This window comes from Eptatretus burgeri, chromosome 3 (assembly GCF_056783735.1).
Source record: "Eptatretus burgeri isolate ZD-2024b chromosome 3, Ebu_testis_v1, whole genome shotgun sequence".
Taxonomy (NCBI): Eukaryota; Metazoa; Chordata; class Myxini; order Myxiniformes; family Myxinidae; genus Eptatretus; species Eptatretus burgeri.
Genome location: NC_140963.1, coordinates 52540370 through 52555360, shown reverse-complemented (window position 1 = coordinate 52555360; position 14991 = coordinate 52540370). Strand labels below are relative to the sequence as shown.

General features: G+C 44.0%; 1 protein-coding gene across 11 annotated transcripts in view; it reads left to right on the top strand.

Moving 5' to 3' along the window:
* Window positions 1-14991, top strand: part of LOC147029875 (inositol 1,4,5-triphosphate receptor associated 2-like) — a 261910-nt gene that overhangs the window by 57969 nt on the left and 188950 nt on the right. For 9 of the 11 annotated variants that reach the window (XM_085873334.1, XM_085873330.1, XM_085873335.1 and 6 more), the window contains 2 exons: window positions 2950-3170; window positions 8112-8222. In XM_085873334.1, the coding sequence (XP_085729460.1) occupies window positions 2950-3170; window positions 8112-8222 (332 nt within the window). The remainder of the gene's footprint in view (window positions 1-2949; window positions 3171-8111; window positions 8223-14991) is intronic. The other 2 variants (XM_085873340.1, XM_085873339.1) reach the window with 1 other exon arrangement.

Below are 14991 nucleotides of genomic sequence, written 5' to 3'. Positions count from 1 at the left end.
TGCTGGGCAAGCTGGTTAAATGCGGCTTTCTACTATGCTGACAATTTGCCTAAAGTCGAGAGAATCGTTGGGGAATTTTAAGGTGATTGTTTGCTTGTTACCAGAGCTAAGGTGTTTGCTTGTTACCACTAATAGACTCGTTTCAGACAGATAACAGAAGGTAAAAAGGTCAATAGGGTTGGGATTTTTCGACAGACGAAAGGGGAGGTGGATGTCGTCTTTCGAAACTTAATACCGACACATATACATTATCACATTTATTTCCTCTTAAACTTATTCTAATATATATATATATATATGCATATGTATTGTTGCGGACCAGTAAAACATTTAATTAGACTTTAATGAACCTTATATTGGCTGTTAATTTACTGTTAAGTCACAACATCAAAAGAAACTGGAGGGGCACTCGGTGGAGCGCATATCTCTGCCACTTAATGCCTGTTCCACGAGAACATATCGGGCCCAATACATTTTTGAAATATCATGCGATACAGAACTATGTCGTTTTTGGCCCGATCTCTCAACGGTGAAGAATCACAAAAAAAAAATATATATATATATATATATATATATATATATATATATATATATATATATATATGTATATGTATATGTATTCTCGTGTCCGGATCTGGATTCGGATCTTCACCAAAATTGAATCAATTTGTCCTTGCAACACACCCAATCTGTCCACCAAATTTCGTCTGAATCTGTCCACAACTTTTTCAGATATCCTGTACACAGACAAACAGACAGAAAGGGGGTGAAAACATAACCTCCTTCACCTTCGGTGGCGGAGTTAACAACACGAGGAATAAATAGGGACGATGGTTTTTCAGAAGGAAAGTATCAGGACAATGAGGGGAAAAGGGATAAAGATATTCTCTTGAGCTGACTGCTGGAGTTTCACTGGAGTTAAACCACATTCGCAGCACTATCTTCAGCGACACATTTCTTCTCTTGACGAATGGAGCTTCATACCATACCACACACAGTGTTGTGGATCGCTATCTCCAGTGGATTTTCACTCCTTTTAACTGTGGGACTACTATCATCATACCTTTTTTGGGGAGCAGCTTATTCCCACAGGCACTGGACATTTATGACAACCGTGTCATCGAGTGAATCCTATTACTTTGTGGACATGCCGAATTGTCCCACCTATGATGCGCCGTCTTTTTTCTTGCTTCTTACAACATACGGTGCTTTTTTTATCCCTTGTCGGATGGCGGAGCCTACAATCGGATCAGGCCGAGCTCTTGATCTTTTCCAGCATCCTTGTTGGTCCACGGGCAATTACCACGGTGGGTCCAGCGGTGGAATATGGCCCCATCGGCACTCTGTCATGCCACTGAGGTCCGAGATGAACATTGCGGGCATGTATTTGGTCACGCTCTCTGGCCGTGGATGCGCACCGAACATGCAATGAAGGCGACAATTGAGCAGAGCTTTCGGGCTACCCATACAATGTCAAACGTCGACCCGCGCACTCTTGCACTTCAAACTATATGCCAGAACATCCATATCCAAGTATATACCATGGCGTGCTGCATTCCCCTGTCCCTGCCAGTCCAGAGGACAGTGGTGAGCATCAACAGTGACTGTGGTTAAGCGATAACAGCGGTGGTGTGGTGTGATTCGTGATTGAGGTGGTCGTTAAGGTTGTGGTGTCATTAGTGAGTATTGGTAAGCTTGAGTTGGGGTCCGATGGTGTGGTGTTTATAATAAAGGCGTTTGAATGTTGTGCCTTTGGTGGTTCGAGTATGGTGAAGATCGTAGTGACTTGCCTGTTGAGTTATGGTGCACGATTAAAATGGTTTTGCCACGCATATGCAAATGAACTGTCTGTTTGTTATGATCTTTGATGTGCATGCACGTGTGAAGAAAGGAGAGGTTTGTGTGTGCATAAGCAAATTAAGTAAAGAAGGAAAAATGGGTAAAAAATGAAAAAGAACCTGCCTAAAGCCCGCGTAATGCATTTGACCCATGAAATCACTACAAAATAGGGAAGCTCTATCTAAAACGAATACTTATGAAGCAAGTTTGGAAAAAATAAAAAAATATAAAAAAAGGATTGGATGTTTCAGTAATTTTTTTTAGCCCATGTTGTTTTAGTAATTTTGCTCTCTGGAGTTGAGGGCGAGCCCATATTTATGTACAACTAAAATAGCTGCCATTCTACCAGTTGGCCGTCTTTGATCAGATCGCAAAATACAGTGTATGCCATCATGTACTGTGCTCGTGCCATGTTTGAACAAAATTTGACCATCCATGTCTGCGAAATGGTTGGGGACACATTAAGTAACAAAATTGCCATCAGTCAGCCATATTGGATCTGATCTCGTGGGGGAAAAAATGACATGCATATGTAAGACATCATTCATTATCTGTGTGCCAAGTTTGATCAATATCGGTAAATTAATGTCCAATAAATGGTTGAGGACGTTTTCGATACGGGTTGTTGTTTTTTTTAAAAACAATTAAAATGGCCACTAGTCAGCCATCTTTGATCGCATCGCAAAACAAAATGATGTGCATATGCATAACTTCATGTGTTGTCTTTGTGCCGAGTCCGAATATAATCGGTCCATACATGTTTGAGATATGGTTGTGGACACACGCACACGCACACACGGACACACAAGTCCAACGGGGGCTAATAGCTGTCTCGGAACCGCTATATGGTGTGTGCCATTGCTTCCAGGTCGAGCCATTTTGGCAGAACTGCAACAATATATTCGGCAGTATTTCTTAAACGACCCGTCCCAAAGTAATATAAACAAAAATGAAAATGTGTATTTGTGATTATATACTTACTTGCCAATATCAGGACTTGGCCTACTTTGCATCAAGATTGGAATAGCTGCAACGATACATGAGGCTGAGTGAAGTCTAACTACATGCTTTTTACTTTCTTGCCACCTTTACCTTTCCTCCATTGCACAGTCGAAAACCTGAGGATCTCATTTGGTTTTACACCCCGAAGTATAACAGTTCTTTGCAATCTAGAAATCCAGCCAACGATCCAGTCTGCTCGTCGAATCGCCCTGTTGTTCAGCATGCGGAGAAGCCTTTTGTTATACGTGAGGTTACTGAATGCTCCACCTCCACTAAAGAAGAGGGTTGTTCTACTCCCATTTTAGAACGTCCCACTCATTCCAAACAAGGTTTGCTCTGATTCCTTCACTCATTCATTTTGATCAATTGGTGATTGTTTTTGGTTTAGAAGACCTATCTGAGGTGGTTGGTTGGGGGGGGGGGGTTATCTTCCATAAATCGAGCAACCTGGTGGCTGAGTAGGTTGTGACCCAATGCTCTGCGAAGAGTATAGGCTTGCTTACCAACCATCTAAGCTTGGTGTTGGCGTAATGGTTAAATGACTGGCTTAAGATCTTAGGGTCTTGAGTATGAGCCCCTGTTTTTTTTTTTTTTTTTTTTTTTTTTTTTTTTTGTATACCTTGGTCGAGGCTCGTATGAGAGCTAACACACAACTCACAGCAAGGAGGCATGAGACAAGAGGGGCGGGAGTGGAAGGGACAAAACATTGGGGAACAGACACAGGTGAACTGTGGAAGGGAGAGGGATGGGGATGGGACGGGGAACATGGCGAGGGGAAGATGGACATTAAAGGGACTTTCAGGAAGGAAAGCAGGAGAATTGAAGGAAGTGGGCTTGGGTGGATTATCGGGGGTAGAAAAGATCGAGGATTTGGATGGGGGAAGATAAGAGGTGGTGGTGAACAGCTGGTTTGAGAGACTGAAGGGCAGAATGGGAAAGAATAGATGGAGGAGGTTTATTCCAAAGGCGCGAAAAAAGAGGAATGAAAGAGTGAAGATGAGCAGTGATTCGTGATTTTGGTAGTTTTACCAGAACGCGGTTGTTGGCGGACCTTGAGCGCCCTGTGGAAATGTGGTTGGGACAAATCGCAGAGAGAGCAGGGGGGGCAAGGCTGGAGAGGAGTCGGTAGAAGACAGAAAGACCACCGACCAACCTGCGGTGATTGAGTGAGAGGCCCAAAGACTCAGCTTCATTGCGGGAGATGCCAATGATCTTAAAAGCCCTGGTTTCGACAGCGTGAAGTCGAGAAAGGTGGGAGGCAGGAGCACCAGCCCAGAGGGGAGAGCAGTACTCCATCAGGCTACGGACAAAAGCTTTGTAAGTGGTCAGGAGCTCAAGAGGGCCGAGGAAGGACGTTGCAGGACGGAGGATTCCCAGTCGGCGACTGGCTTTTGAGGCAAGGTTGGAAATGTGACTTTCCCAGGAAAGGTCATGGCAGATAGTGAGACCCAGAAGCTTGAAAGAAAAGACTTCTTCCAGAGGATTGTTGAGAAAGTGGATGGGGGTTTTGTAAACGGTCCTTTCGAAGAGACATAGTGAGAGTGTGAGATTTGTCTGGATTGAAAGACATGTTCCACGTGTTGGACCAGTTTGTGATTTTATCCAGATCTGCAGTGAGTGGAAGAAGCTGCTGCTTGCCGGGCTGAGGGATGACAGATGGTACGGCAGAGGGTTGAGTCATCGGCAAAGAGAAATAGAGGATTTTCCAGAGAGTCCGAGAGATCATTGATGAAAACCAGAAAAGAACAGGGCCCAGAACGCTACCTTGAGGAACTCCAGCCTGCACAGGAAGAGGGGATGAAAGAACTCCATTTAGGGCCACACGTTGACTGCGACAGGAGAGGAAGTCTGCGAGCCATGAGTGGAGATGGCCTTGAATACCATGGGCAGAGAGTTTGGTGAGTAGGGCAGGGTGCCAGACTGTGTCAAAAGCACGTGATATGTCCAGGGATACGGCTCGGATTCCTGTCTGGCATTGAGGACCTCCATCCATTGATGGGAGAGCAGTAGCAGCATATCTAGGGTAGAGTGACCTGGTCTGAAACCAAATTGATGATTGGAAATCAAGCCATTGGAGAAGAGGAAGGATTTCATGTCTGAAGCGATGATGGATTCCATAACCTTGCTGATGATTGGGAGAAGGCTGATTGGTCTATAGTTACAGGGATCTGTTTTTGCACCTTTTTTATGCAGGGCAGTGATGTTAGCAGATTTCCAAGCAGATGGCAGATGACCTTGGGAAAATGAGAGGGTGAATAGAACAGAGAGAGGGTGAGCAAGAGCAGAAGAGCAGGCTTTGAGGACACGTGGGCTGATGCCGTCTGGACCGGGTGCAGAATCTGACTTGAGGTTTGAAAGCAAGCTCTCCACCTTGTCAGGAGAAAAGGATACAGAGTCCAGGGACAGTTGGGTGCGACTGGGTAAAGTGGGTAGAGATAGTGATGGGTTTGGGACACAAGATTTAGCTGCAAACACCGAGTTTAGACATTCAGCTTTATCACGTGTGGAATCAGCAGTGCGGCCATTTGAGGTAAGGGAGGGGATGGAGGGGGAACATACACCAGAAACAGATTTGATTAAACGCCACCAGGATTTTGAGGAGGGAGAGAGGTTTGAGAGTTCAGACTTGAGATGAGAAAGATGTTGTTTTCTGGCTCTCCTGAGGGTAGATACACACTTGTTCTGAGCTTTGTGGAAAGAACTGAGATTGCCAAATGATGCAGTGCCAATTATGCAGTGCCCCTGATTCCCAGTAAGTTGGTCCTCATTTTGCCGACCTCAGGAGGATGACACAACTGTTGAACTGTTAAACAACACCAGGTGGGTTGACTCGTTGTGTCATCCTCCTGAGGTCGGCAAAATGAGGACCAACTTACTGGGAATCAGGGGCACTGCATAATTGGCACTGCATCATTGGCACAACTGTGCTCCCAGAAATGATGCAACCAGCTGCCACTGGCTGAGTACAAAATAATTTAAAAACTGACCATCGAAAAGCAACACCACTTTTATTTTGTTTTTTGAGCCCTGCAGACCCTTGATATTGAAAAATTGAAATGAAATATAAAATTGCATGTTTTATTGTTGCTTCAAAAGTCTGACAATAAAACTCCTGAGTTTTATTTTAGTAGTACCCCTCTGTACATAGGCCTAGTCAAATATTTGGAGAGATTTGTATTCTGGTTGAAGACAATGGCACCAAATTATTACTTTTTTGTGGTCTGTGTATTCTTATGTGTGGTTGTTGTATGACATGATACGTACCATATTCTTTATAGAGCATTGGTGCTGCTGAAGCAGTTTCTTGGCTATTGTTTGTCTTGGACGGGTTGCCATTTTAATGCAGGATACTAGACTGAGGGTGCAAGCATTTGGAATTTGGCCACGGTGCTGGCAACTCGCCTCGTCTTCACAGACACCATGGGATCTTTGAAGTCCACAAACTAATGCCGGCAGACGGGATGGCCAGTTTTACGTCCATTCGAGGGATGGTACACCCATTGATTTCAACTCCTAGAGGTTCTTGGAAATCTTTTGGACAAGCTTGATGTGACGACGGTAATAGTGTTGGATTTGAACTTTCATTGGCAGTTCAGCTGAAAGGCTGAATGTCAAACTGCCAAATCGCTCAAAGGTGTGTTCTGTTTGACTTTTAATACAAGTATATAAATATTGCACTGTACATCGATGTGGAGGCGACAGGTTTCAGATCTCGGTGTTTGATTCGGACTGGACCAGGTCGATACCTTGGGGGGGGGGGAGGGGAGGTCATTAGGACACTTTATGCCTGCCTTTTGTACGTGGAATCTTGTCACCAAAACTCACAGACAGGGGAATTCATTTCCAAAAAGCCTTTAAGACATTGACTTCCTTCAATTTTAGAAAGGCACATTGATCATGCCCAAGGATAAATGCATAAAATATCTTCTCTTCTCATTTCTGTGGGATTAAATCTAAACACTTTATTTCATTTTTGGCAATAAGTGCAAATTCCGCACTTCACACCCAATTCCATGTGATTTATAACTGACATGTTTCAGCCATTTATTTTGTTCGAATTTTTATTACACTATCCAAATTTTTGCCATGAGTAATTCAATGAAAGTAATTATCAACAATATTTAATTTGGCAATCTACAGGTGCTACAGATTAAATGTTTTCTCGGTATCTGTCCTTACTTGAACATGTTGTGCAGACCATTTTGTTTCATAATTCAATGACAGGAAGTGCATACAACATTTTCTATACTCCCGATGCAGCTGCAATTGTCATCATCTGGGACAAGATTTTGAAAGTAATGCTGAATCTGTTGTTACCTCTGCCACCGAAGGTGGGCAGGCGTTATGTTTTCCTCCCTGTCTGTCTGTTTATCTGTGAGGAGAAGATCTTAAAAAGTTGTGGATGGATTTGGACGAAACATGGTGGACAGGTGGTTGGGTATGTGACAAGGACGAATCAATTCAATTTCAGTGAAGATCTGGATCTGGATACAATGACTTTTTTCATTTTTAAAAGTGATTCTTCACCATTGAGAAATGGGACAAAAAACGATATTACATCATGATATTTCAAAAAGTTGTGGACGAGTTATGACAAAACTTGGTGGATGAGTTGAGTTGGAGACAAAAACAAGCCGATTAGATTTTGGTTCATTTCCAATTCTGAATCCAGATACGACCTATCAGTAGAGGATGCAAAACGTAAACTGTTCAGCCTGGCAGAGATGTGCACTCTACCGAGTGCCGTACTTCTTGGTTTAGCTTTTTGTGGATCACGTTTACAAACTTTACATTAAATCTTTGTCTTGCATTGAGAATTGGCTCATCGTCCAATAATGTGGGGAGAAATGGTGTGGCTTTGGAGGTGTGAAGGAAGCCTGTAGGTTTTAGTTTGTTTTGTTGGCTTGTTTGAAACCCTTGGTGAATGTTTACGAATGTTGGGCACAAGATTTTCAGAATTAGGACTTGTGCATTTGACTTTCCAAACATCTTTGTCTGGGGAGGGGAGTGGGAGGGGCATCCTCTGGATTGTACTCGTCTCTCAGAGGATGCCATTGTGAGAGGTGAAGCGTTTATTTTATTTTATTTTTAAAATTACTTTATTTTATTTCTTTTTGTCATAATAAATCGACCCTTAAGCTGCTGAATTTGGTGTGGTGTCAGCAACAATAATGATAACTAGCACTTTAACATTTCTGATGGTGTGGCACAGGCATGATACTGATGGCCTTTTATTTTTCGTGAATTGTTACCTCCTTGTGTTCTCACAGATTGTTTCGATCTTTCACCTATTTGTGGGGATGCTGGTGGATATTCATATTCACCTGATCTCACCAATGTGACAAAACCCTGCTTGGACAAGACTCAATCAGTTGCCCATGGTGATTGTTTTTTTGTTTTTTTGGGGGGAGTTGGAGGAGGAGGAAAGGTGGAGGGGTGTGGGGGGTGGGGTGATAGAAATTTTGTCACTTTAACATGTTATCATGTCCAAACTAACAACAGACTATTGAAACTCATTCACTCACTTCACAAACATCTTCACTAAAAGTCTGATGTTACAGTGTGTTCAGAAAGTATTCACAGCCCTCAGCTTTTTCACATTTTTGTTGTGTTACAGCCTGAATTTAAAATGGATTAAATTAAAAATATTTTGGCACCAATCTACACAAAATACCCCAAAATGACAAAGTGAAAACTTGTTTTTAGAAATTAAAAAAAATTCATCAAAAATGAAATGCAGAAATATCTTATTTCCATAACCAAAAAAAATGCTCTGGCGGACGGATGGTGGTTCTGTGTTGATTATGCGGTTTCACCATATGAGACATAATCCGCGGCGATGCTCACCATAACAGGAGGTACATCTGATGTATAAACGACGAATGTGGTCATCATTGGTTAGATATTTATCGGTATGCCATTCTGATGAGGGCAAATAAGCCCGAAATCCAGATCGGTAGCTCCGTTTGATGTTTAACTGATGTTTATCACATCATCTTTGTCTGTTTGACAGTCACGAGGCTGGGGCCTCTGTGTTGGAGGTGATGCTTTGGTGTAGGACTTTGTCCAATGGGGATCAGCGGAGTGCTCGTCATACTCCACATGTTTCGTGTTTGTGTGTGTATATGTATGTATATATATATATATATATATATATATATATATATATATATATATATATATATATATATATATATATATATATATATATATATATATATATATATATATATTTATATATATATATACACACACATACTGAAACGCAAAAGAAACTTACCACTTGTTTGAAATGTAATAAAATTGTAACAGTTCAAAATAAAACAAACCAACAATTGCTAATTGAAACATTGGCATTTTATTGATGGCATGTCAAGTTTTTGATCAAGATACACCATCTCATAAGTTTGTTCTTCAGTACAGAACAGCACAGGGTGCAATGTCAGTCCCCTTTCAATAGCGTGTGTGGCCACCATTGTTTTGGATACAGGCAGTGCATCGTCGGCGCATACTGCCTACCAGTCTTTGGATGGATTGCTGCTGGATTCTGTCCCACTCAGTCCTCAATCTCTGAAGCCATCTGACTTAGGACCATCTGCTGTCCTGCCTTGCAGTGGTGACGCTTGGCCTCCTTGATCGAGGTCTGTCATCTGCAGAGTTGTGGAGGGTGTCTCTGTCCACCAGGGCCGATATCGTCTGGTGTGAACAGCCAAGGCGAGGTGCCACCTCACGGTAGCTCAATCGGCCTTGCAGTATGCGCAAGGCACACTGCCGTTGATCCCTTGACAATCGTGGCATGTTGATTGAAATGCCCATTTTGCACTGGCCTTTTTAAAGCCAATATCAAGACATCACGTGCAGCTCATTAAAATCATCCCGTACCCCTTGGCTAATCACTGACAGTCAAAACGGCTGTTCAATAGCTGTGCTATGAAGTGACCATTGAAGGTTCAAGTGACCATCCGTGACTGTTTTGTCTGACAGTGAGGACACTATTGTCCACAAATAAGTTCACACATTTACTACACGCAGTGTTGTTGATATTTGAAGGTTTACAAGGTGGTAAGTTTCTTTTGCGTTTCAGTATGTGTATATATATATATATATATATATATATATATATATATATATATATATATATATATATATATATATATATATATATATATATATATATATATATATATATATATATATATATATATATATATATATATATATATATATATATACATATCTTCTTCGTCTTTCGGCTGCTCCCATTTGGGGTCGCCACAGCGGATCATCCGTATGATCCGCATCATGATTTGGCACATGTTTTACGCCGGCTGCCCTTCCTGACGCAACCCTGGTCGCCTCTTACGACACAGGGATATGGTACACCTATTTTAAACGGGGTATACACCGGCCCAGTATACTGGTACTCATTTCGCCGACCTCGGAAGGATGACAGGCTGAGTCAACCCCCTGGTGTATTAATTCAGTGGCCCAACGGGGCTTGAACTCAGGACCTTTTGGATCCCAAGCCGCTGCCCGAACCACTGCGCCAACACCAGGATATATATATATATATATATATATATATATATATATATATATATATATATATATATATATATATATATATATATATATGTATGTATATGTATGTATATATATATATATATATATATATATATATATATATATATGTATGTGTGTATGTATATTGTTACGTCCACAGGTACCGAGTGTATTATGAGGGGGTTAATCCCCGTTTCTCCTCGGAAGAGCCAGACCTGGAGCCACCGCTCACAATTAACTTTGTGGTATGGTGGGTTGCTTTACAACCATGAACGCCAATCAGGTAACCACGAGTTCCAGTGTCCACCATCTAATTTTGCTGTTTAACTGGAGGTCACGTGGCTTCCTGAACGGGGAGTGCGCCCTCCGTAAATCACCAATCTTATCTTAATTAGGGCGGCCGAGCGTTTACCGCTCCATAACCAAATGACGATGACAGGGCAATTAGTTTGGTAATACTGTTACGAATCTGGAACCCATCGCACACAACAGCCAGGGTCCCAATAGAACAGTTATATCGGTAAGTGTGTGTTTATAGTTAGGGCCCCCTACCTGTGTCTAACGGGAATTACGTGTGTGCGCTACGGAGATTTGTTTACAACAACACGCCTTCACCTCGCTTCCTCACACCAACGCCATTGTCTACGTGCGTTCGACCACGTACATGGGCGGAGTTTCTTCGGCCACCAGAGCTCCAACTCCGCCCCAGAGAGATGGAATGTTCCCCGCGACCAATGAGAGGCGAGATGTCTCAGACATCGACTTTCCAACGAACCCTGGACCAATGGGAGGCGAGACGTCTCAGACGGCTAACTTTCCCACGACACCCCAGCCCGCAGGAGAAATGCAATACAAGAAACGCCAGGGCCTTGGAAAGAGCATCAGGGTTGGGTGATCGGGTTCGAGGTGCCGGATCACTCCGCCCCAGAGAGATCGACTCGTCTGGTCTGGTCTGGTCGGCTTGGCAGCGATCGGGTTTAAGGTGCCGGAGATCGACTCGTCTGGTCGGCTTGGCAGTGCTCGGGTCATCTCTCGTCTCCTCCACCTGGTGTCCGACGCTTTTCCTCCGTCCCTGGTGCTTTGAGTGGCATCGTGTTGCGGGTTCGAGTCCCGTCGAGCCGGATCGTCGAAGACCACACGAGGTGGACAGGTCCAAGCGCAGGCTCTGGTCTCCAGCTCCCTTTCCTCGAGCTGGAAGACTTCAATAAAGACCATTGCGGTACATTTCTGTGTGTGTGTGTCTGTGTGTGGGCCCGTCTATAAGTTGCAACTGTTAAGTGCTTTTTGCTTGTCCATTGACTGCATTTCTTGAAGTCGGATAACGCTGCTGCCCTTACGTGCTCCCCTCATTTCTCTATTGTTAAATAAATATCCCCATTTGTGAAATGTATCAGCTCGTTCGTGTCCTTTCCTCCATTGGCTTAGCGTGCTGCGTGTTGGAAAATTAGCAAGGTAGTTGTGCCGCCGCAAGGGGACATTTGGACCGACGGATCTCGGTGACCACCCGCTTGGGTCACACACGGTTTGAGTACGCTAGCGGCTCGTTCCGTCTGGGTGCCGTTGAGGGTGTGGAGACTCGATTAATCGCCATGTGGATATCTAGGTATTTTGAAAATTGGCAAATAACCCTGTACCACGTGGTAGAAATATTGACGCTTCACGGTCCGATAAGGGACCCGTACTTTTCGGAGTTTTCCGAAGAAGTACGATCTAAATTCCGGGTGATCGGCGGAGTGGACTCTATGACTGCATCTCGCTGTCGTGTTCGTCGCCAACGCCCGGCCCGTAACAATACCTCCCAGTCTATCTAGGTTCGGACAATGCTGGATCAATGGAAGGAAAGGACAAGCATGGACAGGTTGAAACTTCAACAAGGAATTTATGAGGAAGGAAAAAATAAATAAACAGAATAACTTTTTATTTCCTTGTGGTGAAAATGGGTAAATTCAAATCAATCAAAATAATCGCAAGCAAATACAGAATTAATCAGGCATTGATAAAAAACAGATAATAAGCAGATGCTTATCACTATGCCCTACTTGTCGATTAAACACGAGACAAGGGTACCCAGCAGATCATTCGGGGGGAAGAGAAATCCAGTCTCGCTCACCAAGTCGAAGTCATCGTAGTACGTAAAATGCAACGTCCCGAAATGTTTTGGCGTGCCTTGGTCTGCTGCCAGTGCCCTGCCTTGCCGTGTAACCACTCGCAAACAGGCTTGACCACCAATCGACGTCACGTCGTCACCCCCAGGAACCAGGGACGCCAATAATTAGGTACGTTAAGAGCAGGTCTTGAGCAGCATCAACATTAACGCTCCAAGCGTCACCCACCGTCAGGAGCCACCAGGAGCCACAACCAATGGACAGCTGTAAGGCGCTGAAGCGCTGAAGCGCTGTAAGAAGCTGTAAGGCGCCGAGGTTCTGTGAGAAGCTGGAAGGTGCTGAGGTGCTGTGAGGCTGTCACCAGCGATCAGAGCTGCAAGGCTGCAAGGCCGTCACCAACTGTCACAAACCCAACTGTCACCAGCTCACCAACTGTCTGACTGGAGCTGAAAATTGCTGTCACCCAGCTGTTACCAACTGTCACAAAACTCTCAGAGCAGTAAAAAAAGAAAACCCCCCGCAATCAGCTGTCACCAACTGTCACAAAAACGATTCTCTCGTCCTTTTTATAGGCGGCCAGTCTGGGCGGAGCCTCAAGCAGACTTCAGCCAAATCTACCTTGCCGATTGGCGCATCGTTGCATGTGACAAACCGCAAATCTCGTGATCATTGTAATGGCACTGCAACGGCAACTGGACGAACAGCAGAAACAGCCATTTGCCAGAATTAATGAGTGAAGACGTGAAGCGCTCATAAAATGTCAACAACAACCATCCACAGAGCTGCCAAACGTGGCGTCAACCGTTGATGGAAAAAGGTGGACGCTAACGTCGGTGAAAAAAGTGGGTGTCAAACGTCGATGGAAAATAGGTGGGTGAGGTAAATGATCCACAGCCGTATTTGACCGTCAGGAAAAGCCTGTGGTGTGCTTAATCAAATGTCCTGCAAGTCCGAGGTGTAAATATATTGTCCACCTCCAAGCCAATGTGTCCTGATGGAAAGGGGGTAGATGAGCCTCCGTTTGGCTAACGACTATCTCATGTGCATGAATGTGTCTGTCATAAAGATAAAAAGGCCATCCCAAAAGAAAGGAAATTTATTCGAAACCCTACTCAACGCATCAAAGTTAGAATCCCACCAGATGTGGGGATGGGTCGATCCTGGACATGCATTTTGGCAAATAACTGTCTGAGGACCTAAATGTTTGGACGCATGAGTCAGATCCGATTCTGAAATCCATAACTATATATGTATATGTGTATATATATATATATATATATATATATATATATATATATATATATGTATATATGTGTGTATATATATATATATATATGTATATATATATATATGTATGTATGTATATATATATATGTATGTATGTATATATATATATATATATATATATATATATATATATATATATATGTATGTATATTTGTATGTACATTCGTACTACGTACATGCATACAATGGAAATAGTGCCCTGCCATCCATTGGGACCATACGCTGTATAGAGCCTTGGTGCTGCCTGAGCAGTCTCCTGGGCTATTGGGCACAATCCTGGACAGATCACCACTCCGACGCAGGATACTCAAACGGCTCGATCATTCCAGCAACTTGGCACTCATTTTTCCGACCTCAGAAGGATGACAGGCTGAGTCATCAGGTCAGGTCAGGTACGGGAGCATGCGCCACAGCAGCGCGTCGCTGCGTCCACTTTCCGCCGGTACTCCAGGGGCCTCCGTCTGGCCATCCCCTCGGCAGATGTCTGGCCCATCCCCATCTCCTTGAGATTCTGCTCAACCTGCTGCAATCACGAGGTATGTGGTCGGCCCATTGGCCTCCTCCACTCACTAGGCTCCCTCGCTGAGAGAATCTGGTGAGCAGGATCAGCATCAGAAAAATGAGCCACATGTCCATACAGCCGCAGCTGACGCTCACGGACTGTGCAGGTAACAAATCTCATTTGAGTTTCTCAGCAACCTCTCGTTCGACACAAAGTCTGACCAGCGATAGCCAAGGATTCTCCGAAGAGATCTGGAACCAAAGGAATTAAGTCTCTGTCTCAGATCCCTGGTCAGAGTCCAAGTCTCACATCCATAGAGCAAGACTGGAAGCACCAAGGACCTGAAGATTTGGACTTGCCTCCTCCCGCACAGGTACCGGCAGCACCACACCCTATAATCCAGTGAATCCTTGACTCCCCAGGCCCGAACCAGATGTCTGCTGACCTCTGGCTCACAGCCAGCAGAGACAAGAACAACACTGCCACGGTAAGTGAATCTCGCCGTGACCTCAACTTTCATCAAACTGGTACAGACAGGATAGCAGTGTCTAAGATGTCATTGAAAGTATGGATCTTAGTTTTGACCCAGGAAACCCATAATCCCAGGGGCTCCGACTCCTCGTTCAGCACCTCGAGGACCCCCAAAAGGATATGTAGAGTCTCCGCAAAGATGACTGCATCATCTGCGAAATC